The 26,667-nt window shown below is 43.6% G+C and overlaps 1 protein-coding gene across 1 annotated transcript; it reads right to left on the bottom strand.

Moving 5' to 3' along the window:
• Positions 1-5,875: 5,875 nt before the first annotated feature.
• LOC115135145 (rap1 GTPase-GDP dissociation stimulator 1-like) lies at positions 5,876-26,143 on the bottom strand. Its single transcript, XM_029669496.2, has 14 exons — positions 25,907-26,143; positions 22,189-22,293; positions 14,708-14,830; positions 13,825-13,950; positions 13,455-13,583; positions 12,964-13,089; positions 12,656-12,799; positions 12,172-12,303; positions 11,818-11,952; positions 11,470-11,595; positions 8,224-8,363; positions 7,852-7,978; positions 7,402-7,530; positions 5,876-7,288 (listed from the first exon to the last, which is right to left on the bottom strand). Exons 1-14 carry the CDS (start codon positions 25,917-25,919, stop codon positions 7,161-7,163), a joined length of 1,683 nt encoding a protein of 560 aa, XP_029525356.1. The 5' UTR covers positions 25,920-26,143; the 3' UTR covers positions 5,876-7,160.
• Between the last annotated feature and the right edge of the window lie 524 nt (positions 26,144-26,667).

Below are 26,667 nucleotides of genomic sequence, written 5' to 3'. Positions count from 1 at the left end.
CTGTAATTCCTAAACGGTTCATTCACCCGATATGGATGAAAATACCCTCAAATGAAAACTGTTAGTCTGCACTTTAACCTCCTAGTCATTGTATTATTTCAAATTCAAAGTGCTGGAGTACAGAGCCCCAAAAATATATATGTGTCACTGTCTCAATACTTTTGTAGTTCACTGTAGTTTCCACACAGGTCTCAAGTGACAGGATTTGTTCTTGGTCTCTGTTAAGTGGGTCTTACGTTTCTACAATACACCCCATAGTCTCTTTGTAGAGAGAAGACGATTTGAGGATGATGTTGGCTAAAGTATAAGACAGGAAATCATGCTGAGAATAACATCCCTCTGTTGACTCAGAGTTGTTTTTTTAATCTATGCAGCCTTGAGGGCCACAACAACCTTGAGGGCCACAAGTCAACAGAGAGACTTTCTCTGCACATCACTGGACATTCCTGTCTGTCTTAGTGCTCAGAGTTTCTGGGGAAAGCTCTGCTAGAGGACATAGAAGATGTAGGAGTCATAACATTTTATTTGATTTATTAGAGCCTGAGGTGCTATCTGAGATCTGAATTCTCATAAAACATGATATATGAATGACATTCAAACATGCAATTAATACACTTGTCACGCCCTGACCTTAGAGATCCTTATTATTCTCTATGTTTGGTTAGGTCAGGGTGTGACTCGGGTGGTAAAGTCTATGTTTTGTATTTCTTTGTTTTTGGCCGTGTGTGGTTCCCAATCAGAGGCGGCTGTCTATCGTTGTCTCTGATTGGGGATCATATATAAGTTGTCATTTTCCTTTTGGGTTTTGTGGGATCTTGTTTTCTGTTTAGTTTCTTAGCCTTACAAAACTGTGTGCTTCAGTTTTTTGTCTTTGTTATTTTGTTTTGGTGTCATCAATAAAAAGACGATGTACGCATTGGTCCACTCTTCATTCTACAAACGAGAGCCGTTACAACACTTCCATAGATAACTTGGTATCTATGAAATCAAATTTTATTGGTCACGTACACATGGTTAGCAGATGTTAATGCGAGTGTAGCAAAATGCTTGTGCTTCTAGTTCTGACTATGCAGTAAAATCTATCAAGTAATCTAAAAAATTCACAACAACTACCTTATACACACAAATACACACAAATGTGAAGGGAGGAATAAGAATATGTACATATAAATATATTGATGAGCGATGGCGGTGCGGCAAAGGCAAGATGCAGTAGATGGTATAGAGTACAGTATATACATGAGATGAGTAATGTAGGATATGTAAACATGATTAAATTTGCATTATTTGAAGTGACTAGTGATACCTTTATTAAGTCCGTTTATTTAAGTGGCCAGAGATTTGAGTCTGTTCTGTATGTTGGCAGCAGCCTCTCTATGTTAGTGATGGCTGTTTAACAGTCTGATGGCCTTGAGATAGAAGCTGTTTTTCAGCCTCTCGGTCCCAGCTTTGATGCACCTGTACTGACCTCGCTTATAGAGTGCATCTGGGGGTGGTGCTCCCTCTGCTGTTTCCTGAAGTCCACAATCATCTACTTTGCTTTGTTGACGTTGAGTGAGAGGTTATTTTCCTGACAACACACTCCGAGGGCCCTCAACTCCTCCCTGTAGGCTGTCCCGTCGTTGTTGGTAACCAGGCCTACCACTGTAGTGGTACAACTTGATGATTGAGTTGGAGGCGTGCATGGCCAGGCAGTCATGGGTGGACAGGGAGTACAGGAGAGGATCAGCGGGGTAGAGATGTTGTTTCCTACATTCACCACCTGGGGGCGGCCCGTCAGAAAGTCCAGGACCCAGTTGGCCAGATGGGATAGTCCAGTGTGCAGTGTGATGGCGATTGCATCGTCAGTGGACCTACTGAGGCGGTATGACAATTAGAGTGGGTCTAGGGTATCAGGTAGGGTGGTGATATGGTCCTTGACTAGTCTCTCAAAGGACTTCATGATGACAGGAGTGAGTGCAATGGGGCGATAGTCTTTTAGTTCAGTTACCTTTGCTTTCTTGGGAACAGGAACACTGGTGGCCTTGAAGTATGTGGGGACAGCAGACTGTGATAGAGATTAGTTGAAAATGTCCATAAACACTCCAGGATGCCGTCTGGGCCAATAGCCTTGCAAGGATTAACGCGTTTAAATGTTTCACTCACGTTGGCCTCGGAGAAGGAGAGCCCACAGGCTTTGGTAGCGGGCCATGTCAGTGGCACTGTATTTTCCTCAAAGCAAGCAAAGAAGTTGTTGAATTTGTCTGGGATCAAGATGTCAGTGTCCGCGACGGGGCTGGTTTTCTTTTTGTAATCCGTGATTGACTGTAGACCCTGCCACATACGACTCTAGTTTGTCTCTATACTGATGATTTGCTTGTTTGATTGCCTTGTGGAGGGAATAGCTGCACTGTTTGTATTCGGTCGTGTTTCCGGTAAACTGCCATGATTAAAAGTGGTGGTTCGTGCTTTCAGTTTCACGCGAATGCTGCCATCAATCCATGGTTTCTGGTTAGGGAAGGTTTGAGGGCAGGGGAGGGCTTTGTATGTGTCGCGGAAGTTTGAGTAGCAATGATCCAGAAAATTACCAGCTCTTTTCTCGCATTTGATACGCTGATAGAATTTAGGAAGTATGGTTCTTAGGTTAGCTTTGTTAAAATCCCCAGCTACAATAAATGCAGCCTCAGGATATGTGGTTTCCAGTTTACATAGAGTCCAATGAAGTTCTTTCAGGGCCGACGAGGGATCTGCTTGGGGGGATACACACGGCTGTGACTATAATCGAAGAGAATTCTCTTGGAAGATAATGCGGTCGGCATTTGATTGTAAGGAATTCTGGGTTGGGTAAACAAAAGGACTTGAGTTCCTGTATGTTGTTGTGATTATACCAAGAGTCGTTAATCATAAGGCATACACCCCGCCCTTCTTCTTACCAGAGAAATGTTTGTTTCTGTCCGCGCGATGCGTGAATAACCCGGGTGGCTGTACCGACTCTGACAACATATCCCGAGTGAGCATTGTTTCAGTGAAACAGAGAATGTTACAATCTCTGATGTCTCTCTGGAAGGCAACTCGTGCACTAATTTCATCCACCTTGTTGTCTAGAGATTGGACATTGGCGAGTAATATGCTCGGAAGTGGTGGATGGTGAGCTCGCCTTCTGAGTCTGACCAGTAGGCCGCTCCGTCTGCCTCTCCTGCCACAACCGCATTGTTTTGGGTCAGCCTCTGAGATAAGATCACATGTCCAGGGTGGAGGTTTGAACAAAGGATTTGCTTCGGGAAAGGTGCATTCCTGGTTGTGATGATGGTAAGTTGACATTGCTTTTATATCTAATTGTTCTTCCCAGCTCTATGTAAAAACCCTTGAGATTTTCTGGGGTAACAATATAAGAAATAATACATAAAAAAAACAAATAACTGCATAGTTTTCTAAGGACCTGAAGCGAGGCGACCATCTCTATTGGTGCCATCTTGCGACTGGGTGACCATTATAGATGTCTATTACTAGTAGGTTATGCGGTCCTAAATGTTTATCCCAAACAGTAAATACTGCAATAGAAATGGAAGCCACTGACATGAAAGGCACATTCCAGGTTGTAACTCCAATGTGAGATGTGCAGTGCGACTGCAACAAATACAACCTGGTACACAACCATAGTGATTATAGAGGTGGTTATCCAATTGGTTCAGGGTACAGAAGTGTTCATGACACACTCAGGACTCAGCTGTGCTCTGCCTGACACACACACACACACACACACACACACACACACACACACACACACACACCCACACACACACACACACTCACACACACACATACACACACACACACACACACACACACACACACACACACACACAATCTTTTTCCCAACACCAGTTGTTAAAGGGGTGGTTTCATTGATAGCAATCCCATGTTTTGCTGTGGTTTTCCCTGGTTCAACTGATGTTTATCTGTCTTAACAGATTGCTCAGGAAATAGCAGGCAGTTGAATGTGCAGACACAGGCACGTACAGACACACACACACACACACACACATCTGGGCTCCTGGCCCAGAATCCCACTTGCCAGCAGTGTGCAGAGATCAACCATTTTACAGTGCAATCTCTGAAAATCAGCCACTACCCAATGATACATGCACAAGCTTGTACTCACACACAGTAAACAGACACATACAGACACACACACACAAACAAACACCCACACACTGAGTCATGTAATTGTGTACATACTGAGCCTCATTTCAATAAAGAGCTTTGAATAAGCATTGACTGTAGTGTAAAGACAATGTTGCCACCTAGTGGTCAGAGTGGTTGTCTTCTCCGTAATGTGGCACGTTGTATCCCTGTACTTCTCCAGCCTGGACTTTTCACACAGTAGGTATGGATGTAAAGCACAGTATGGGCCTTTACCACCTGACTAAAACATTACCACTCCTGTAACTGCTGAGACTTTAGTTTATCTGAATATGGATGAGGCAAAATATGTTCTCCTCCCACATGGGAAAGAGGCTTAGGGAGTCTGAGACAATGTGTTTATCAGTGTTCCCGGGTACGCTAGCAGAATGAGAAGGGTAGCCATTGTGTTTGGAAAAACGACAAGCAGACAGCAGACCCATACTGAACTGAAAGTATTGGACTGGAGGAAGAAAATGACCAGTAGCCTTCCTCCAAATTGCTTTACCTGTCCAATGTAGTATTTTAGAGACCTGAAACACACCCATATTCAGTCATACAGTACATACTCCAATGAACAGATAAGTTACAGGCCATTGCCAGTTGTTTCTGTGAGCCATCCTTTTTTTATTAAAACACCTACATAGTTATTTCAAAGATCAATTGAAGAGTTTATTTCCATAATGCTATATCCACACATTTTAGAGTTTATTTCCATACCGCTATATCCACACATTTTAGAGTTTATTTCCATAACGCTATATCCACACATTTTAGAGTTTATTTCCATAACGCTATATCCACACATTTTAGAGTTTATTTCCATAACGCTATATCCACACATTTTAGGGTTTATTTCCATACCGCTATATCCACATATTTTAGAGTTTATTTCCATAACGCTATATCCACACATTTGAGAGTTTATTTCCATAATGCTATATCCACACATTTTAGAGTTTATTTCCATACCACTATATCCACACATTTGAGAGTTTATTTCCATACCGCTATATCCACACATTTTAGAGTTTATTTCCATACCGCTATATCCACACATTTTAGAGTTTATTTCCATAATGCTATATCCACACATTTTAGAGTTTATTTCCATACCGCTATATCCACACATTTGAGAGTTTATTTCCATACCGCTATATCCACACATTTTAGAGTTTATTCCCATAACACTATATCCACAAATTTTAGAGTTTATTTCCATAACGCTATATCCACACATTTTAGAGTTTATTTCCATAACACTATATCCACACATTTTAGAGTTTATTTCCATAATGCTATATCCACACATTTTAGAGTTTATTTCCATACCGCTATATCCACACATTTTTCACATGTGTTTTTGCATCAGAAATGATTGCTTATGGTTACCTTCATGTGTGTGTAAACTATTACTATTCTAAGATTTGTATATAATAGATATTAGATGTGTATGAAAATGTGTTTATTTGCAAAACGCTGTATATCCATTGTTTAGCTGGAATGGAATGTTCATGCCCTGTATATTTGACTGTGATATGTGGATGTCTCTCCTAGCTATTTTAAGGTGAATGCACTTACTGTAAGTCACTCTAGATAAGAGCATTTGCTAAATGACAAAAATGTCAAATGTAAATGTTTTACATACAGATCTCATATTACTGTATTGAATAACATATTTAGAAAATTAAATACTATTGATGTCACAAAAGTATAATTTGTACATTTCTTTATTAAAAATGTAGTTATTTGTTACATATTTGTTAGCATTTTGCAAAAAAACATGAATATGTGTCTCTCTGAAATGAAAAAGTTATAGATTTTAAACAAATACATGTCTGTCATTGAACAACCACATGCTACGATTAGATAGTGAGAAAACCCACCAATCTCTTTCATAATTTCATTCAACATTAAAAGCTAATTTACCAACTCAGCTCCCATTGAGTAGCCTATTAGGTACTAAAAGGAAAGACAGATGGAGAGCTGTTTTTCAGTTGCTATTAGCTCTATTAAACCTTTTGAAATAGCCAGTCAGTCTCTGTTGGGCTCAAGACCCCTTAACAAATTGGTGTTAAAAGGATTTGAATCAGCAGGGCTCTGAGTGCAACATTAAAGCTCCCTTCATCACAAGCCCTTTGCTGGCCCAGCATCAACATAACATATTGATCCCTTTCAGTCTGAATTTTGGAGCTGGCAACAAGTGGGGGAGCTGCCTGACACTCTCACAGCTCTGTAATGATTATCCCCAGTGCCCACCCACCTGTGCTCTCAGATAACTAGCACTAATTAAAAATGTACTTTGGTAAAATATCAGAGATATTGGCTTTGAATGCTTTTCTTGAGCTGTAAACTGTAGATATTGCAGAGGGGATCTCACTATGCAAGATCCACAGAGAAGAGACAGGTCCTATTCATTCTAGGAACATTTACATCTATGGACATTGGTCAATACAGAGTATAGATGGAACACCACATGGATAAACAGTGTCAGGCGTTAGTTTTGTGTTTTCCATTGAGGGTAAGCACATCAGATGCTATGAAACAGTAGCCATGATTAACCCTATACGCAAACGTTTCCTTTGATAATATACACTGGTCGTTATCGGAAATCATACATACAGTGAATTGATTGGAGTACTGATTAGAAGAGCTATTTCACACATAAACACTATTTTTACAGATGGTCATGAGGACTGAACTGGGGTTGTTGTGATTCATGTGCGTTTTCATGGGTTGGCTCATTCAGCTTGTGCTTAGAACATAGGCTATCACCTTGTTAGCGCTCTGTCAGATTGGGTTGGTCAGTCTTAATGTAGCTCTGTCCAGCTGTGCTCTCCATAGACCAGGTGAATGGAGGCCCAGCTTTGGAAGACTCAATATCTGCTTATTTTCATGGAGAGAATGGTGTAGTCACGATAGTAGGGGAGGTTGTGGTGGCACGTGGTGCTGAGAGTCTATGGTCACATTGACCAGGACAGTGGTCCGGTCAGGCCAGTCTAGCTGGTTTCAGAAAGCATGGCCAGCACTGTGTCAGCCTGTGTGGCTACGTTGATGCTGGAGTGACCAGAGAGCTTGTTGAGCGTCTCCTTCAGGTTAAGAGATTCCATTTCTTCCTTCATCGAGCCTAAGAGGGAGGAGTATAGAGACAAAGACAAAGAGAGAGAGTAAGAGACAGAAAGAAGGAGCGAGAGAACATGCATGTGGGTGTGGATGCACGTGCATGCGTGGGGTACCTACTGGAGTTGGCCAGGCTACAGATAAGCCCTAGGGCACTGAACTTGAACTCCACCGTCGCCACTGGGTCATCCAGCATCTTCTGCAGTGTGGGCAAGAGCTCTGCCTCTCGGAATGATTCCTGCATGGAGGCTGGAAAACAGAAGGACATGTCACAAGCACACACGCAAGGAGTGTTATTTACAGGAAGTATATTATGGTATTGAACATTGGTATGCAGGGGAATTAGTATAACCTAAAAAAGAGCTTAGAGTAATTCACCATTGTAAAATATAAGCATTATATATTATTACATGCTGACATAATACAGTATATACAGATATTATTACAAATCTATTTATTTTGGTTTCTGTCAGTAAACCTGTATCTATCTACGTTCTGTCAGTCCAAAGGATAGCTTTAGATGTATTGATATTTCCCTCTTTGCTCTCAAAGGATAGTAGAATCCCTCACCGATGTCAATGGCAGATGCAATCGCCAGGGCCACCAGGGCTTCATTCTGCATGATCAAGTGTTCACTGGTTGCCATGGAGATGAGGTGTCGCACCCCATCTGCTTTGGTTACAGCATTGATGACTTCCTGTAAGAGTCGGAATGGAGAGAATCAGTCTCTAGAAGAGATGAGGATTACACACATACAGTATGTAATCCTCGTACTGTGTGTGTATGTATGTATGTATGTATGTATGTATGTATGTATGTATGTGTGTGTGTGTGTGTGTGTGTGTGTGTGTGTGTGTGTGTGTGTGTGTGTGTGTGTGTGTGTGTGTGTGTGTGTGTGTGTGTGTGTGTGTGTGTGTGTGTGCATGCCCACGAGTGACTCACCGGGGCACGGCTATGTCTAATAAGGGCGGCCAGGAGGCGGTTGGCCTCTCCCCTGACCCCTGCATGGTCCCGTGCCTCACACCACTCCATGATCCTCGCCAACAAAACCTCATCTTTACCCAGCACTGCAGCTGCCTCCTCTGAGAGAGGACGAGAGGAGGGAGTGGAGGAGGAGAGAGTCAGAGATAGAGAGTGGGGGGTGAGAAATTGAGTGAGGGAGGAGATTAGAGATGAGAGAAAGATGGTTAGAAAGGGATAGAGAGAGACAGAGAGAAAGATAGAGACAGAGAGACAAAGAAAGTGAGGGAATGATAGAGAGAGAGAGAGACAGAAAGGGAGAGAAAGATAGAGACAGAGAGAAGGGGAGAGAAAGATAGAGAGAGAGAAATGGGGGGAAATAAACAATGAAATGATTAGAAGTGAGAAAGCAGACTCAGAGTGGTGATTCCCTTTATAGGAGTGTATTACCTCAGTAGACTACAGTAATCAAGGGGACACACTGTACCCTGCAATTTACTGTGACAGGTCATAGTAGTGCCTGTGGTGGATTTTATATCCCACATACAGTGTAAATAGGCTGTGATTCCAACTGTGCCTTTGGACATAGAATCATTTACAGCATCTACTGGGGCTGAAATAACTACCCTACTCACAAGGCAGGCAATACGCTCGACCTCATCTTTACTAGATGCTGTTCTTCCACTAACCTCATTGCAACTCCCCTCCAAGTCTCCGACCACTACCTTGTATCCTTTTCCCTCTCGCTCTCATCCAACACTTCCCACACTGCCCCTACTCGGATGGTATCGCGCCGTCCTAACCTTCGCTCTCTCTCCCCCGCTACTCTCTCCTCTTCCATCCTATCATCTCTTCCCTCTGCTCAAACCTTCTCCAAACTATCTCCTGATTCTGCCTCCTCAACCCTCCTCTCCTCCCTTTCTGCATCCTTTGACTCTCTATGTCCCCTATCCTCCAGGCCGGCTCGGTCCTCCCCTCCCGCTCCGTGGCTCGACGACTCATTGCGAGCTCACAGAACAGAGCTCCGGGCAGCCGAGCGGAAATGGAGGAAAACTCGCCTCCCTGCGGACCTGGCATCCTTTCACTCCCTCCTCTCTACATTTTCCTCTTCTGTCTCTGCTGCTAAAGCCACTTTCTACCACTCTAAATTCCAAGCATCTGCCTCTAACCCTAGGAAGCTCTTTGCCACCTTCTCCTCCCTCCTGAATCCTCCTCCCCCTCCCCCTCCTCCCTCTCTGCAGATGACTTCGTCAACCATTTTGAAAAGAAGGTCGACGACATCCGATCCTCGTTTGCTAAGTCAAACGACACCGCTGGTTCTGCTCACACTGCCCTACCCTGTGCTCTGACCTCTTTCTCCCCTCTCTCTCCAGATGAAATCTCGCGTCTTGTGACGGCCGGCCGCCCAACAACCTGCCCGCTTGACCCTATCCCCTCCTCTCTTCTCCAGACCATTTCCGGAGACCTTCTCCCTTACCTCACCTCGCTCATCCCTGACCGCTGGCTACGTCCCTTCCGTCTTCAAGAGAGCGAGAGTTGCACCCCTTCTGAAAAAACCTACACTCGATCCCTCCGATGTCAACAACTACAGACCAGTATCCCTTCTTTCTTTTCTCTCCAAAACTCATGAACGTGCCGTCCTTGGCCAGCTCTCCCGCTATCTCTCTCAGAATGACCTTCTTGATCCAAATCAGTCAGGTTTCAAGACTAGTCATTCAACTGAGACTGCTCTTCTCTGTATCACGGAGGCGCTCCGCACTGCTAAAGCTAACTCTCTCTCCTCTGCTCTCATCCTTCTAGACCTATCGGCTGCCTTCGATACTGTGAACCATCAGATCCTCCTCTCCACCCTCTCCGAGTTGGGCATCTCCGGCGCGGCCCACGCTTGGATTGCGTCCTACCTGACAGGTCGCTCCTACCAGGTGGCGTGGCGAGAATCCGTCTCCTCACCACGTGCTCTCACCACTGGTGTCCCCCAGGGCTCTGTTCTAGGCCCTCTCCTATTCTCGCTATACACCAAGTCACTTGGCTCTGTCATAACCTCACATGGTCTCTCCTATCATTGCTATGCAGACGACACACAATTAATCTTCTCCTTTCCCCCTTCTGATGACCAGGTGGCGAATCGCATCTCTGCATGTCTGGCAGACATATCAGTGTGGATGACGGATCACCACCTCAAGCTGAACCTCGGCAAGACGGAGCTGCTCTTCCTCCCGGGAAGGACTGCCCGTTCCATGATCTCGCCATCACGGTTGACAACTCCACTGTGTCCTCCTCCCAGAGCGCTAAGAACCTTGGCGTGATCCTGGACAACACCCTGTCGTTCTCAACTAACATCAAGGCGGTGGCCCGTTCCTGTAGGTTCATGCTCTACAACATCCGCAGAGTACGACCCTGCCTCACACAGGAAGCGGCGCAGGTCCTAATCCAGGCACTTGTCATCTCCCGTCTGGATTACTGCAACTCGCTGTTGGCTGGGCTCCCTGCCTGTGCCATTAAACCCCTACAACTCATCCAGAACGCCGCAGCCCGTCTGGTGTTCAACCTTCCCAAGTTCTCTCACGTCACCCCGCTCCTCCAGTTGAAGCTCGCATCCGCTACAAGACCATGGTGCTTGCCTACGGAGCTGTGAGGGGAACGGCACCTCAGTACCTCCAGGCTCTGATCAGGCCCTACACCCAAACAAGGGCACTGCGTTCATCCACCTCTGGCCTGCTCGCCTCCCTACCACTGAGGAAGTACAGTTCCCGCTCAGCCCAGTCAAAACTGTTCGCTGCTCTGGCCCCCCAATGGTGGAACAAACTCCCTCACGACGCCAGGACAGCGGAGTCAATCACCACCTTCCGGAGACACCTGAAACCCCACCTCTTTAAGGAATACCTAGGATAGGATAAAGTAATCCTTCTCACCCCCCCTTAAAAGATTTAGATGCACTATTGTAAAGTGGCTGTTCCACTGGATGTCATAAGGTGAATGCACCAATTTGTAAGTCGCTCTGGATAAGAGCGTCTGCTAAATGACTTAAATGTAAATGTTATTAGGAACAACAGCCCTGTTTCTTAGTTTATCATAAATAAAAATGACTACAACACACATTTAGTTAACTCTGCACTAGATAAATGCATTTGACCTGTGTGATTTTAGTTTAGTCACATACAGTATAACCTAGACCTCCACGTTAAGCACACATCCCATTCTTCTTCACCATACACCTTTCCCACGAACCTTGTCCATCCACCATCATGCGCAGGGTGCCCAGCAGTTTGAACTGCACTGGGGGCATGTCAGAGCGCAGCAAGGTCCTGATTCTCTCTGTCACCCCGTCCTCCAGCATCCTCACCTTATTACTGGCTGAAACACCAGGGAGAAGAGGGGTCACAGTGGTCTCAGAGCTGAGAGTCCTCAGTGTAAGAACAGCTTACAAGATAAACACATTAGTCATTCATTTCCCGCTGCCAGTTGGTCATTCAGTGGTGGGTTCAATGGGGTCAGTTTGTGTGTGTGTGTGTGTGTGTCTGTGTGTGTCTGTGTGTGCGTGCGCGTGTGTTTGTGGTTATCCATCCTACTATGTACCTGGGATCGCCAGGTTTCTGAGCGCACTCAGTCCGGCATGTTGGACGGACACGTCGCCTTCGTCCACATGCTGCTCCAGTAGGGTCAGGATATGAGGAACCACCCCTAACTCCAACATCTTCACACAGTTACTGTCTGAGAAGGGTGAAAGAGAGAGAGAGAGAGAGAGGATACAGGAATTGACGAGAAGAGGCAGAGACAAGATACATAGAGAGAAAGGTGAAGAGAGGTTATAAGGTAATTGAATGTGAATATAGACATGGGCTAAGAACATCAGAGACCGAGGAGAATCACTTCTCAAAACTAAAGCAGTCAATGCAGATAAGTCAATCTGAAGGCATTTTGTCATCTCACCGTTCCTGGCAAAGTTGGCGATGGCCAGGGCTCCAGACAGTTGCAGCTGAGTGTTGGAGGACTGTAGCCAAGAGAGTACATCCCGGTACACCACACCCGTGCCCTCGCCAAAACACTTCTGCATGGACTCATCTAATAATACCAAACACAGCACACAGGGACAGGCAGCACATCAAACTAGTCAGTCACCAATCATCCATATTTAATTTAGCAAAGAAATCGAAACAGATAAAAGAAATAAACAAGAAAACCACGTATCATCATCATCAACACATCGCATGAGCTAATTTTTATGGATAAAATGTGATTCTTAGTCTGAGAGTATCTTTGCTCGATTACATTCGGAATCAAACATCAATCAATTTGAGTGATGTGAGCTGACAGACAGTGAAGGGGTGTGGGTGAGTGAGGCATGGACTATGGGGTTAGGTTCAAGGGGAGAACCAGGGATTCTGGTGCCTCCAGGTCAGGTTGCGTTCCTTACCTCCCAGCAGGAGGGAAACGATGAGGTTAGAGGCAATCTTGATGCTGCAGAGGTCATGGGGGTCAGAGCCACCCTGTAGCCCCCGAATCATCTCGGACAGAGCCTCAGGAACCCCCGACTCCACAAACTGCAGCTTCAGAACGTCTGACAACAGCAGCACAGGAGGAGTGTGTTAGTCTGAGCACACATTCATTCAACCCTCTATGTGAAAAGCTTAAACCTCACTTGCAGCCTATTTAATCTCATCCGTGTCTGTATAAATTATCATCATTTGAATGACCACATTTCAGGCCCTTGCCCAGATGTACCACTCTCTCCCAGTGATCCCAGAACCTCCAGTATGATGTGTCTTCTCTCTGCGTCAGTAGCCAGTTTTAGCTGAGCCGTCAGCACCTCCGCCACGCCCACCTCTACCAGAGCCTCCCGCGTCGTGTCTGCAGGGGTCAGAGGCCACATATTTGAATTGACACCTTTATCTAACCAGGCCTGTCAGTTAAGAAACAATTCTCATTCACAGATAAGAATGTGAGAAACACAATAACTGGTTCAACTCAGTATACGCAGTCTCCAAGTAAACAAATGAGACAAGCACACCATTTTGGTTCAGAAATGTAACCAAAAACAAACAGGCTTTCCTCCCCACTAGCTACAGAGGTCAATTCAAAGTCTATTCCGTGTTGGTTCAACATAATGTCATTGAAATATCGTGGAAACAACATTGATTCAAGCAGTGTGTGCCCAATGGGTCCTCTCTGTGACCCTGTCTAGAGTATACTAAAGTTCCTCTGGTGTTCCTCACCCATGTCGGCCAGGTTACAGAGGGCCAGCAGACACACGTTGACCAGTGGGTCGTTCTCTAGGTTCTCCCTCATGATGGCCACCAGCCTGGGGATCACCCCACACTGCACCAGCTGATCCTGCTGGGCCGCTGAGAGAGGGAGGAGGAGAGGGATAAAAGGGGAAGGGAGAGGAGGAGGTAGAGAGTAATGGAGTGAGACTGAGATAAATAGACTTGGAGAGGTGGAGGCACACCCAGCTAATCCATCAGGACAAGCATTGCGTAGTAAGATTACATATGAATTTAGTAGGCAGATTCTGGTTCCGATTCATCACTGCAGGTAAAGCCTGATTCCCCCTGGGAAGGGCCTGCGAGAGTCAGTCCCACTCACTGTTGTCGAAGCAGATGCGTCCGATGGCTCTGCCAGTGTGGAGCAGCAGCTCCTCGTCTGCACTGTTCAGCAGGGGCACCAGAACCGTCACCAGCCCCGCATCAATGCACGGGTCCCTCACCGCCACTGGAACACAGGGACAGCATTTCCTCAATCTCTGTTTGTACCCACAGTAAGTCTATGGCATTGGTGTGTTTGCAAATGGAGGACTGGATCTTGGTAGATGCAAATAGAAAGTAGTCCTGCTGCTGTCAATGAGTAGCAACCAAAACCACCCCCTCATTTTTGGTTCAGGGAGCGGTTCTTACAGAATACACATAAGTCAGTGGCAGAAGTTCTGCTTTATGCATAGAAAAATGCATAGATTAAAGAACAAAGGATAGTGAAGGAAGCAGAGGGCACATCAGTAACATATATTATGCATAGATATCATCTACATAAAGCTAATTAAAATAGCACATTAGCATAACTTATTTTGAAAGGGCACTTTGAACCTCAAGTGCCCACTGGGCACACACTGGTTGAATCAACGTTGTTTCCATGTCATTTCAATGAAATGACATTGAACCCACGTGGAATAGTAGTTGAATTGACGTCTGTGCCCAGTGGGTACTTAGTAGAGGTCATGAATATTAGTTGATAGGTAATGAGTAGGAGCAGGTGAGGTAGCACAAAGACCACTTTTCTGTCTAAACTGTCCATCAATGGTAATAGTTTGATTGCAGCCAGACAATAAAATCAACGTATTTTATTTTAATCAGTGAGTCTTTCAAACACAGTGTGTCAGAGTAGTAGTGATTAAGAGCTTGGTTCTCTCCATTAAACTCAGATTGGTATTCATGCCCCCTGTTCCTCTGTCTTGTGGGCTGGCATCTCATCTCACCTTCCCTGGCCATTTCTGCAACCACCAACGCCACTTGGTTGGTGAGAGGACTCTTCACCCTGAGGGACTGGGCTAAGATGGGAAGGATCCCACTGGAGGCGATCTCCTCAGCAGCACCCTTCTCTGGGGACAGATCATACACATACTTATATGTCAACTACTCCTTGGCATGGAGATACAATGGAATGGAATATAACTGAAGACGGAAAATGACAAATGGTTTTATAGTAACATAAATCATCTTTATTGACCTATAGACAAACTAGCTAATTGTTAACCAGAAACTAATTCAGACACAACTTTTGCAAATGAAAGTGTCCCAGCATTAACTGTCATTCCATTTCCTGTGCCAAGTCTCTTCTCTGCATCTGTTCTGTGGGTGGCACTGTGTACTCTTTTCGAAGGATGGGTCCCGGTCTCTCTGTGGCTATGGGATCCGAGGGTTCGGGGGTGGTCTGCCGGGCATTGGGATGACAACCCAACCCGGGATGAGGAGGGCTTTTAGCGGGTGGAATAGTGAGGACCAATTGGAGGTTTACTTAGTAACAATGCAAATATCATGGTGCAGCTATATAGACACTCAATCATCATGTTACTTTTTAATAGTACGATTACAAACATATATTTTGATAAATAGAATTGAAACATGTGTCTCATTATGGTAAGTGGTGAAATAAGTATAGCCAGTTATAATTTAATTGAAACGTGTCTCAAACACATGTTCGAGAAGAGAAGGAATATAATATCTATTATTTACAGTTATCTCATTCAAAAATTTTAGATTAAGTTTTGTGGAAAAAGGACTGGGGGGGAGAAATATATGGGCAAAGAAATTCAAAAGGATGATGATATTAATTGACAGGAATTTTGATCCAAATGTGCAAATTGTCCAAACAGATCATCAAGGTAGATGGATTATTTTAAATATGTTATTGGACAATAAACAGATATGGCTTATTAACCTATACGGTCCAAATAATGATGATCCAAGCTTCTTTGAAAATATATATAAGAATTTATTAACTCTACAAGCAACACTCTATTATTATGGTGGGGGATTTTAATACGGTTTTAAATACGTCTATGGACCGTAAAAGAAATCACACTACAAACTAACTATCACCCTCAGGCACAGGAAATCATGAATGTCATGAATATATTGGAATTAGTGGATATATGGAGGCTTAAATACCCTGACCTAGTGAGATATACATGGCGGAGGCTTAATCAAGCTAGTCGTCTTGATGACTTTCTTATGCCATTCTCTCTGGCACCAAACGTTTTAAAAGTGTTGATAGGGGACAGAATGTGGTTGGATCATCACATAATTGGCATATATATTACTCTTACAGAATTTCCACGTGGGCAGGATATTGGAAATGTACTCAAATCCTACTGAATGATAACTTGTTTATAACTAGGACAGAATCATTTATAACTGACTTTTTCTGACATAACATAGGTACAGCAGATCCCCTTATTGTATGGAACACTTTTAAATGTGCCTTTAGAGGCCATGCAATTCAGTACTCATCTATAAAACAAAAGCAATTTATATCAAAAGAGTCCATATTAACAAAGGAAATGGAAGGACTAACAGTACAGTTAGATAGCAATAAAAACTGTACCATAGAGGCACAGAATAAGTTAGAGGAAAAACTAAAATAAATGGATCCAGTGTAAAATATTATAAAAATAAAGCAAACTGGATGGAATATGGGGGAAAATGCACCAAATAATTTTTCAATCTTCAATATAGAAATGCTACCCCCAAAAATGTATTGAAACTTGTTAGAAATGATGGAGTCACGCATGATTCACTGAATTATACTTTGAAAGAGGAAGTAAAGTTAGTAGTTAGTAGTTTAAGAATATGTTTTCATTTCAGTCTACTCCATCTCCACTAACCGAAGCTAATTGTATGGATTTTTTCCCTATTAATAATGTAAAATGAACATCTGTACAGAAAGACTCATGTGAAGGCCAAATTACAGAGGAGGAACTTTTTGACGCAATTAAAGCCTTTAAGGCTGGGAAAACTCCAGGGCTGGATGGATACCAGTGGAAGTATACCAAACTTTTTTTTATATACTCAGAGGACCATTATTAGCATGTTTTAACCACTCCTATATAAATGGTAGATCATTGGACATGCAACAAGAAGGTCTGATATCATTATTACTGAAACAGGACCCAAGTGGTATATATAAAGATTCAGTCCATTAAAAAAATTGGAAGCCTCTTACACTTCAGTGTTGTGATGCAAAAATTCTAGCTAAATGCTTGGCACATAGACTTAAAAAGGTATTGTCAGATATTATTCATCCTAAACAGACAGGTTTTTACATGGACAATACATTGGAGATAATATAAGACAAGTACTGGAAACAATAGAATACTATAAAATATCTTGGACACCAGGCCTAGTTTTCATAGCTGATTTTGAAAAGTCTTTTGATAAAGTACGACTGGAGTTTATATATAAATGCCTAGAATATTTCAAATTTTGAGAATCTCCTATAAAATGTATCAAAGTTACTGTATGTATAGTAACCCTAGGTGTAAAATAGTAAATAATGGCTTCATCTCAGAAAGTTTTAAACTGTCAAGAGGAGTAAACAAGGTTGTCCACTGTCGGCATATCTATTTATTATTGCCATCGAAATGTTAGCTGTTAAAATGAGATCCAACAAAAATATTAAGGGATTAGAAATCCGTGGCTTAAAAACAAAGGTGTCGTTGTACGGTGATGATTCATGTTTTATTTTAAAACCACAATTGGAATCCCTCCACAGCCTCATAGAGGATCTACAGTTGAAGTCAGAAGTTTACATACACCTTAGCGCAATACATTTAAACTCAGTTTTTCACAATTCCTGACATTCAATCCTCGTAAAAATTCCCTGTTTTAGGTCAGTTAGGATCACCACTTCATTTTAAGAATGTGAAATTTCAGAATAATAGCAGAGAGAATGATTTATTTCAGCTTTTATTTCTTTGATCACATTCCCAGTGGGTCAGAAGTTTACATACACTCAACTAGTATTTGGTAGCATTGCCTTTAAATTGTTTCCTCCTGACAGAGCTGGTGTAACTGAGTCAGGTTTGAAGGCCTCCTTGCTCGCATACGCTTTTTCTGTTCTGCCCACACATTTTCTATCGGATTGAGGTCAGGGCTTTGTGATGGCCACTCCAATACCTTGACTTTGTTGTCCTTAAGCCATTTTGCCGCAACTTTGGAAGTATGCTTGGGGTCATTGTCCATTTGGAAGACCCATTTGCGACCAAGCTTTAACTTCCTGACTGATGTCTTGAGATTTTGCTTCAATATATCCACACAATTTTCTTTCCTCGTGATGCCATCTATTTTGTGAAGTGCACCAGTCCCTCCTGCAGCAAAGCAACCCCACAACATGATGCTGCCACCCCCGTGCTTCACGGTTGGGATGGTGATCTTTGGCTTGCATGCCTCCCATTTTTTCCTCCAAACATAACGATGGTCATTATGGACAAACAGTTCTATTTTTGTTTCATCAGACCAGAGGACATTTCTCCAAAAAGTACGATCTTTGTCCCCATGTGCAGTTGCAAACCGTGGTCTGGCTTTTTTACGGCGGTTTTGGAGCAGTGGCTTCTTCCTTGCTGAGCGGCCTTTCAGGTTATATCGAAATAGGACTCGTTTTACTGTGGATATAGATACTTTTGTACCTGTTTCCTCCAGCATCGTCACATGGTCCTTTGCTGTTGTTCTGGGATTGATTTGCACTTTTCGCACCAAATTACGTTCATCTCTAGGAGACAGAATGCGTCTCCTTCCTGAGCGGAATGAAGGCTGCATGGTCCCATGGTGTTAATACTTGCATACTATTGTTTGTACAGATGAACGTGGTACCTTCAGGCATTTGGAAATTGCTCCCAAGGATGAACCAGACTTGGGAGGTCTACAAATTGTTTCTGAGGTCTTGGCTGATTTTTTCAATTTTCCCATTATGTCAAGCAAAGAGACACTATGTAAACCTCCGACTTCAACTGTAGATACTTTTGCTAAACTCTCTGGATTAAAACCAAATTATGATAAGTGTACAATATTACTTATTGGATCACAAAAAATGATACTTTTACATTACCATGTAGTTTACCAATAAAATGGTCTGACAGGGATGTGGACATACTCGGTATACAAATCCTGAAAGAAAGAAATGATCTCCCTCCAATAAATGTTTATAGAAAGTTAGCAAAAATAGATAAGATCTTGCTACAATGGAAAGGAAAATACCTGTCACCCTGATTAACTCTTTAGTCATATCACAGTTTACCTATTTGCTTATGGTTTTGCCTACACCTAGTGACCTGCTTTTAAATTATATGAACAAAAAATATTCCATTTTATTTGGAATGGCAATCCAGACAAAATTAAAAGGGCCTATTTATATGGCCAAATATGAATTCGGAGGGCAGAAATGATGAAATATTAAAGCATTAGACCACTCACTAAAGGCATCAGTCACACAAAAGTTATATTTAAATCCAAACTGGTTCTCTAGTTAATTGGTAAGAATGTCTCATCCTATGTTCAAGAATGGCCTTTTTCCCTTTATTCAGATTACAACTGCTCACTTTCGGCTGTTAGAAAACAAAATAATCTCCAAAATACAGTTATTTTTTAAACAAGCCTTAGAGAGTTGGTTGCAATTTCAGTTTAATCCACCTGAAAATACAGAACAAATGATGCAACAAATATTGTGTTTAAACTCAAATATACTAATTGCTAAAAAAAAACTCATATTTTTCGATAAAATGTTTTATTTTTTTATCATCATTTTTGGGAATGATATTATAAATAGGACTGATGGAGTTATGTCACACATGCAGCTAACATAGCCATATGAAAATGGCTGCTCTACCCAAAATTACAACCAACTAATTGCAGCATTACCACAAAAATGGAAGAGGCAAGTAGAAGGGGGAAAAAGTAAGGAACTTGTCTCTCGGCCCTGCATTAAAGACCTTAAATGGTTAAAGAAAATTGTGATAAATAAAAACATATATCAATTTAATTTAAAATGGAAAAAAATGGACAGCTGTGCTATATAAATTGCTAAATAGTTGGGAAATAGTTCTCGGGGTGATGATAGGTGTTGAGTTTGCGCCATACATTTTCCTTGACGGCCAAAAAGCAACATTTTAGTCTCATCTGACCAGAGAACCTTCTTCCATATGTTTGGGAAGTCTCCCACATGCCTTTTACTGAACACCAAACGTGTCTGCTTATTTTTTGCTTTTAGCAATGGCTTTTTTCTGGCCACTCTTCCGTAAAGCCCAGCTCTGTGGAGTGTACGGCTTAAAGTGGTCCTATGGACAGATACTCCAATCTCCACTGTGGAGCTTTGCAGCTCCTTCGGGGTTATCCTTGGTGTCTTTGTTGCCTCTCTGATTAATGCCCTCCTTGCCTGGTCTGTGAGTTTTGGTGGGCAGCTCTCTCTTGGCAGGTTTGTTGTGGTGACATATTCTTTCAATTTTTTAATAATGGATTTAATGGTGCTCTGTGGGATATTTTTTATAACCCAACCCTGATCAGTACTTTTCCACAACTTTGTCCCTGACCTGTTTGGAGAGCTCTTTGGTCTTCATGGGGCCACTTGCTTGGTGGTGCCCCTTGCTTAGTGGTGTTGCAGACTCTGGGGCCTTTCAGAACAGGTGTATATATACTGAGACCATGTGACAGATCATGTGACACTTAGATTGCACACAGGTGGACTTTATTTAACTACTTATGTGACTTAATTGGTTGCACCAGATCTTATTTAGAAGCTTCATAGCAATGGGGGTGAATACATATGCACACACCACTTTTCCGTTTTAGTTTATTTATATTTTTTGAAACAAGTCATTTTTAAAATTTAACTTCACCAATTTGGACTATTTTGTGCATGTCCATTACATGAAATCCAAATAAAATTCAATTTAAATTACAGGTTGTAATGCAACAAAATAGAAAAAACCACAAAGGGGATGAATACTTTTGCAAGGCACTGTACATGGATATATACATTTACCCAAAAAATATATGTGGGATTGGAAATGATGCAGACAAATTACATTGATGGTAGCAACAATCTTTCCACAATATTAAAGCTGATCCACCCCTTCTCTTTGATGAGATTGATCAGGATCACTGAGTGCACCGCTTGTCTGGACTTCCTCTCTCTTCTCCTCTCTCCGATTAACAGTGACTCTAACCCATCTGTGATGTCAGCAGAAGACCGGAGAGAGAAACTAAAACAGAATCCTCCTCTGTTGAGCTTGGGAGGGACATTCATTGTGATTATTAAAGCAGCAAGATGCAATAGACACAGAGGAAGACTTAATGTTAGCATTTCTCCTTTCAGAGAATGTCACAACAGCCGAGGAGGCAGCTCAGGTTGTCAGGCACTAGGCCGCGCTGCTATGGTAACGTCCCCTTGCCCGTTTTTGAGGAGAACCAAATGTGGCTGCTTGTGCACAGTGCAACCTCATATAAATTGGATATTTGCCGAACCAGAAAGAGGGAGAGCTGGAGAATAACCTGACCTGTCACTCTCACACTTCCTTCCTTTCATTCTTAAGACACCCCTCCCCCTCTCCACAGCACTGTGATGTTTAATGAATACAGATGAGAAACAGCAGGGGTGTTCTGAACGCTGCTGTAACACTCAGTCTTTTTATAACTGAATATTTGGGCCGAGACTACGTCAGGCATCCAAAATATGATCAGAAAAGAGAACGATTGTGCCTCAGCCTAGCAAATCAAAAAAGGGGGGAATGATAGATCCCTAAACAACATGATAAATATGCTGAGATAATTGAAGCTGAGACGATATATAATTTCTAAATGCACTGGCCTTGCTTGCCAAAGCAATGTCATAAAAGCTAACTGCTGGGAACAGGACAGGAGTGAGATTGATGAATCCGAGGTCAGTGTCTACTTGTGTGTGTGTAGAGTGGTGTGTGTGTAGAGTGGTGTGTGTGTAGAGTGGTGTGTGTAGAGTGGTGTGTGTGTAGAGTGGTGTGTGTGTAGAGTGGTGTGTAGAGTAATGTGTATAGAGTGGTGTGTGTAGAGTGGTGTGTGTGTAGAGTGGTGATGTGTGTGTAGAGTGCTGTGTGTGTGTAGAGTGGTGTGTGTGTGTAGAGTGGTGTGTGTAGAGTGGTGTATGTGTAGAGTGGTGTGTGTGTAGAGTGGTGTGTGTGTGTAGAGTGGTGTGTGTGTGTAGAGTGGTGTGTGTGTAGAGTGGTGTGTGTAGAGTGGTGTGTGAGTAGAGTGGTGTGTGTAGAGTGGTGTGTGTGTAGAGTGGTGTGTGTAGAGTGGTGTGTGTAGAGTGGTATGTGTGTGTAGAGTGGTGTGTGTAGAGTGGTGTGTGTGTGTGTAGAGTGTGGTGTGTGTGTAGAGTGATGTGTGTGGAGTGGTGTGTGTAGAGTGGTGTGTGTGTAGAGTACAAACTCACTCTTCTCCAGTAGCACAGCCAGCAGGGTGTCCAGATGAGGCTTCAACTCCTGCTCTACCAGCTCAGTGCTCACACTGATGGCACTCAACGCCTCTGTTAGAGATTCTGCAACACATACACACATGCACGCGTGCACGCACACACATTGTACAGTGGGGCAAAAAAGTATTTAGTCAGCCACCAATTGTGCAAGTTATCCCACTTAAAAAGATGAGAGAGGCCTGTAATTTTCATCATAGGTACACTTCAACTATGACAGACAAAATGAGAAAAAAAAATCCAGAAAATCACATTGTAGGATTTTTAATGAATTTATTTGCAAATTATGGTGGAAAATAAGTATTTGGTCACCTACAAACAAGCAAGATTTCTGGCTCTCACAGACCTGTAACTTCTTCTTTAAGAGGCTCCTCTGTCCTCCACTCGTTACCTGTATTAATGGCACCTGTTTGAACTTGTTATCAGTATAAAAGACACCTGTCCACAACCTCAAACAGTCACACTCCAAACGCCACTATGGCCAAGAAAAAAAAGCTCTCAAAGGACACCAGAAACAAAATTGTAGACCTGCACCAGGGAAGACTGAATCTGCAATAGGTAAGCAGCTTGGTTTGAAGAACTCAACTGTGGGAGCAATTATTAGGAAATGGAAGACATACAAGACCACTGATAATCTCCCTCGATCTGGGGCTCCACGCAAGATCTCACCCCGTGGGGTCAAAATTATCACAAGAACGGTGAGCAAAAATCCCAGAACCACACGGGGGGACCTAGTGAATGACCTGCAGAGAGCTGGGACCAAAGTAACAAAGCCTACCATCAGTAACACACTACGCCGCCAGGGACTCAAATCCTGCAGTGCCAGACGTGTCCCCCTGCTTAAGCCAGTACATGTCCAGGCCCATCTGAAGTTTGCTAGAGAGCACTCAACTCGCATTGTTTGGAGGACAAAGAATGCTGAGTTGCATCCAAAGAACACCATACCTACTGTGAAGCATGGGGGTGGAAACATCATGCTTTGGGGCTGTTTTTCTGCAAAGGGACCAGGACGACTGATCCGTGTAAAGGAAAGAATGAATGGGGCCATGTATCGTGAGATTTTGAGTGAAAACCTCCTTCCATCAGCAAGGGCATTGAAGATGAAACGTGGCTGGGTCTTTCAGCATGACAATGATCCCAAACACACCGCCCGGGCAACGAAGGAGTGGCTTCGTAAGAAGCATTTCAAGGTCCTGGAGTGGCCTAGCCAGTCTCCAGATCTCAACCCCATGGAAAATCTTTGGAGGGAGTTGAAAGTCCGTGTTGCCCAGCAACAGCCCGAAAACATGACTGCTCTAGAGGAGATCTGCATGGAGGAATGGGCCAAAATACCAGCAACAGTGTGTGAAAACCTTGTGAAGGCTTATAGAAAATGTTTGACCTCTGTCATTGCCAACAAAGGGTATATAACAAAGTATTGAGATAAACTTTTGTTATTGTTATTGTTATTTTCCACCATAATTTGCAAATAAATTCATAAAAAATCCTACAATGTGATTTTCTGGATTTTATTTTCTCATTTTGTCTGTCAGAGTTGAAGTGTACCTATGATGAAAATTACAGGCCTCTCTCGTCTTTTTAAGTGGGAGAACTTGCACAATTGGTGGCTGACTAAATACTTTTTGCCCCACTGTATATTAGTCACATCCTCCTGCAGAACAACTACACTACTTACATGTACTACATAATATTTCTGTAGAAACAATACATGCCTGTACTGTACATTTTGATGTTGTACACTGTAAACACCCACACAAAAACATCTACACTGAAACCCCTCATGAACCTTCAGGCTATTCCAATCTCAAAGTGGCTTGCCAATGAGCATACACGTCAGTACTGGTATAAAAGAATTACACTCATTCATCATCCTGCCTTCTGTCAATAAATGCAAACCCAACACAAGCTACGATAAAGGTGCTTTTCTGTGAATTCTGGATATTTCAAGTGACTCCCCCAAACACACTGCAGTGATCGCAAATAAATGTTGCTGCAATGCACCTCTGCAATACACATTGGCACATACTGTATAGGACCAGAGTCACATGAAGATATGAATACACAGGCTGAGAGATCAAGTCGCATCATGCCGTTTTACATCAGAGATTGCAAGGGATGGCTGGCACTGGTATCCCCCATGCCAGAGGCTAGGGAGAGAAGGGGGGACGCTGTGTGTGTACATCATTTCTCCAACATACCTCTGTCCCCTCCAGCTAGCAAATACCTGACCGCTTGGTGCGACAGTGTTTTGTCACGTCACACACTTTCCTGCTTGAGGATGTTGTTGTGACAAGGGGACACAGTGTGCGTGCGTGTGGCACGTGTGCATGGCGGCGGTCTCGCCATTCAGGCTCTCCATTGGTCTCCCCATATAGTCTACTTGTAGACTAATCAAAGAGTTGTCATACAATACTTTGTAGCCAAGACTGTTATTGATTACTATAGTCTTGGCCGTAAATCCCTTTCCAACTTAATTTAACCGATCTGAAAATAAAGCCATGTGAACAAAAAATCATCTTTAACTTGAGAGCAGAGAGAAAGAGAGAAAGAGAGAGAAAGGCAGAGCCTCGTCAATGTGTGGGTGTGACCATCAGCTGTCCACTGTGCTGTTCTGTTAACACACTTTCTGAGCAGCGCCACAGAGAGAGTCACAGCACAGAGAGCGTCACAGCACAGAGAGCGTCACAGCACAGAGAGTGTCACAGCACAGAGAGCGTCACAGCACAGAGAGAGTCACAGCACAGAGAGAGTCACAGCACAGAGAGCGTCACAGCACAGAGAGCGTCACAGCACAGAGTCACAGCACGGAGAGCGTCACAGCACAGAGAGAGTCACAGCACAGGGAGAGTCACAGCACAGAGAGTGTCACAGCACAGAGAGCGTCACAGCACAGAGTCACAGCACGGAGAGCGTCACAGCACAGAGAGAGTCACAGCACAGGGAGCGTCACAGCACAGAGACAGTCACAGCACAGAGACAAATCACTTTGGCTAATCCCTGGTAAGCAGTGTGGAAATAGAGTCTGCAGTGGGGTGCTATCAGGGTTATATGCACAGTGTCAATTATCATACAGACCCCCATTTCCCTGTTTCCATTTGTCAGTCAGTGTGTGTGTGTGTATATGTGTGTGCGTGTCTAGACAGGGGAAATGCTGCCTACAGCAGAGTGTTAATCTGTCCCACCGAGCGCTATAGGAACCCCCCCCCTGGTCCTTATTGCCACTGACATCCCACCAACAGCTCACTGGGCACAGACATCAATTCAACGTCTATTCCACGATAGTTCAACATCATTTCATTGAAATGACGTGGAAACAATGTTGATTCAACCAGTGGGAGTGCGCTTCCATTTAGACATTTCCAGCCCTACAGGCTCTCTGTCCACTCTTCTCCCTGTCTCCAGGGTTTCTACTGCAACAGCCCCCTGCTACCTTGGTCTATCCCAATGGGCTTACCTGACCTGGTAATATCAGCCTATGTTTCTATGACCTTTGAACACAAGACAGGAAAGGAAAACTCCTTGTCTCCTGGAGTCTAGCCTGAGCTACGTCCGTGTCGATCCCTACTGTACTGTACATCCCCACCCGGCTCCAAATATTGTCAAAGCCTCCATTGCTAAACGCACTCATTGGCATGCACACGCTGTAAGGGAGGATTTCAGAAAGGGTTTTTCTACTCACCCATGTCGGCCATGGTTGCAGGTCGGCAGGCGCTCACTCTGTCTCCCTAGGATTCTATCCCGGCTCCCTGGCTGTGTGTGTGTGTGTGTGTGTGTGTGTGTGTGTGTGTGTGTGTGTGTGTGTGTGTGTGTGTGTGTGTGTGTGTGTGTGTGTGTGTGTTTGGCTTAGTAATGAGAGAAGAGCAGCCCTCCTTCAGGCCAGGCGTGCCTCTTCGCCCAGCTCTGCTTCAGTCAGCTAAGCAGCCTGTGTCTCCCTCCCTCCCTCTCTCTCTGCTCTACCATCCTGCTCCCCCTCTCACCACTGCGCTTGCGTTCTCTTTCCCTCTCTCCCACTCCCCCTCTCTGTCTTTATTTCCCTCTGTCTCTCTCACACACAGTACCAGAGCTTGGGACTAGAGGGTTCTCTCTGTATTTTTGTCAAAATGTAGTTCTTGACGTAGCCTTGTTCTGTTCAATGTTCTCTACCTATATAGTACTGTCAATACCCAAATTCATGTTAAGTTCAAAAGAATACTTGATAAAAATTGCTGACACCATTCAAATCAATGAGGGTTCGGAACACTGTCAGTCTTGTCTGTATCGCTCCGTCCCTGCCTCTGTTTTCTAATTCTCTCTCGTCTTTCTCCTCCTTCTCCTTCTCCTTCTCCTTCTCCTTCTCCTTCTCCTTCTCATTCTCATTCTCCTTCTCCTTCTCCTTCTCCCTCTCCTTCTCCTTCTCCTTCTCCTTCTCCTTCTCCTTCTCCCTCTCCTTCTCCTTCTCCT

This window comes from Oncorhynchus nerka, linkage group LG10 (assembly GCF_034236695.1).
Source record: "Oncorhynchus nerka isolate Pitt River linkage group LG10, Oner_Uvic_2.0, whole genome shotgun sequence".
NCBI lineage: Eukaryota > Metazoa > Chordata > Actinopteri > Salmoniformes > Salmonidae > Oncorhynchus > Oncorhynchus nerka.
This window is presented reverse-complemented; position numbering and strand designations above follow the sequence as displayed.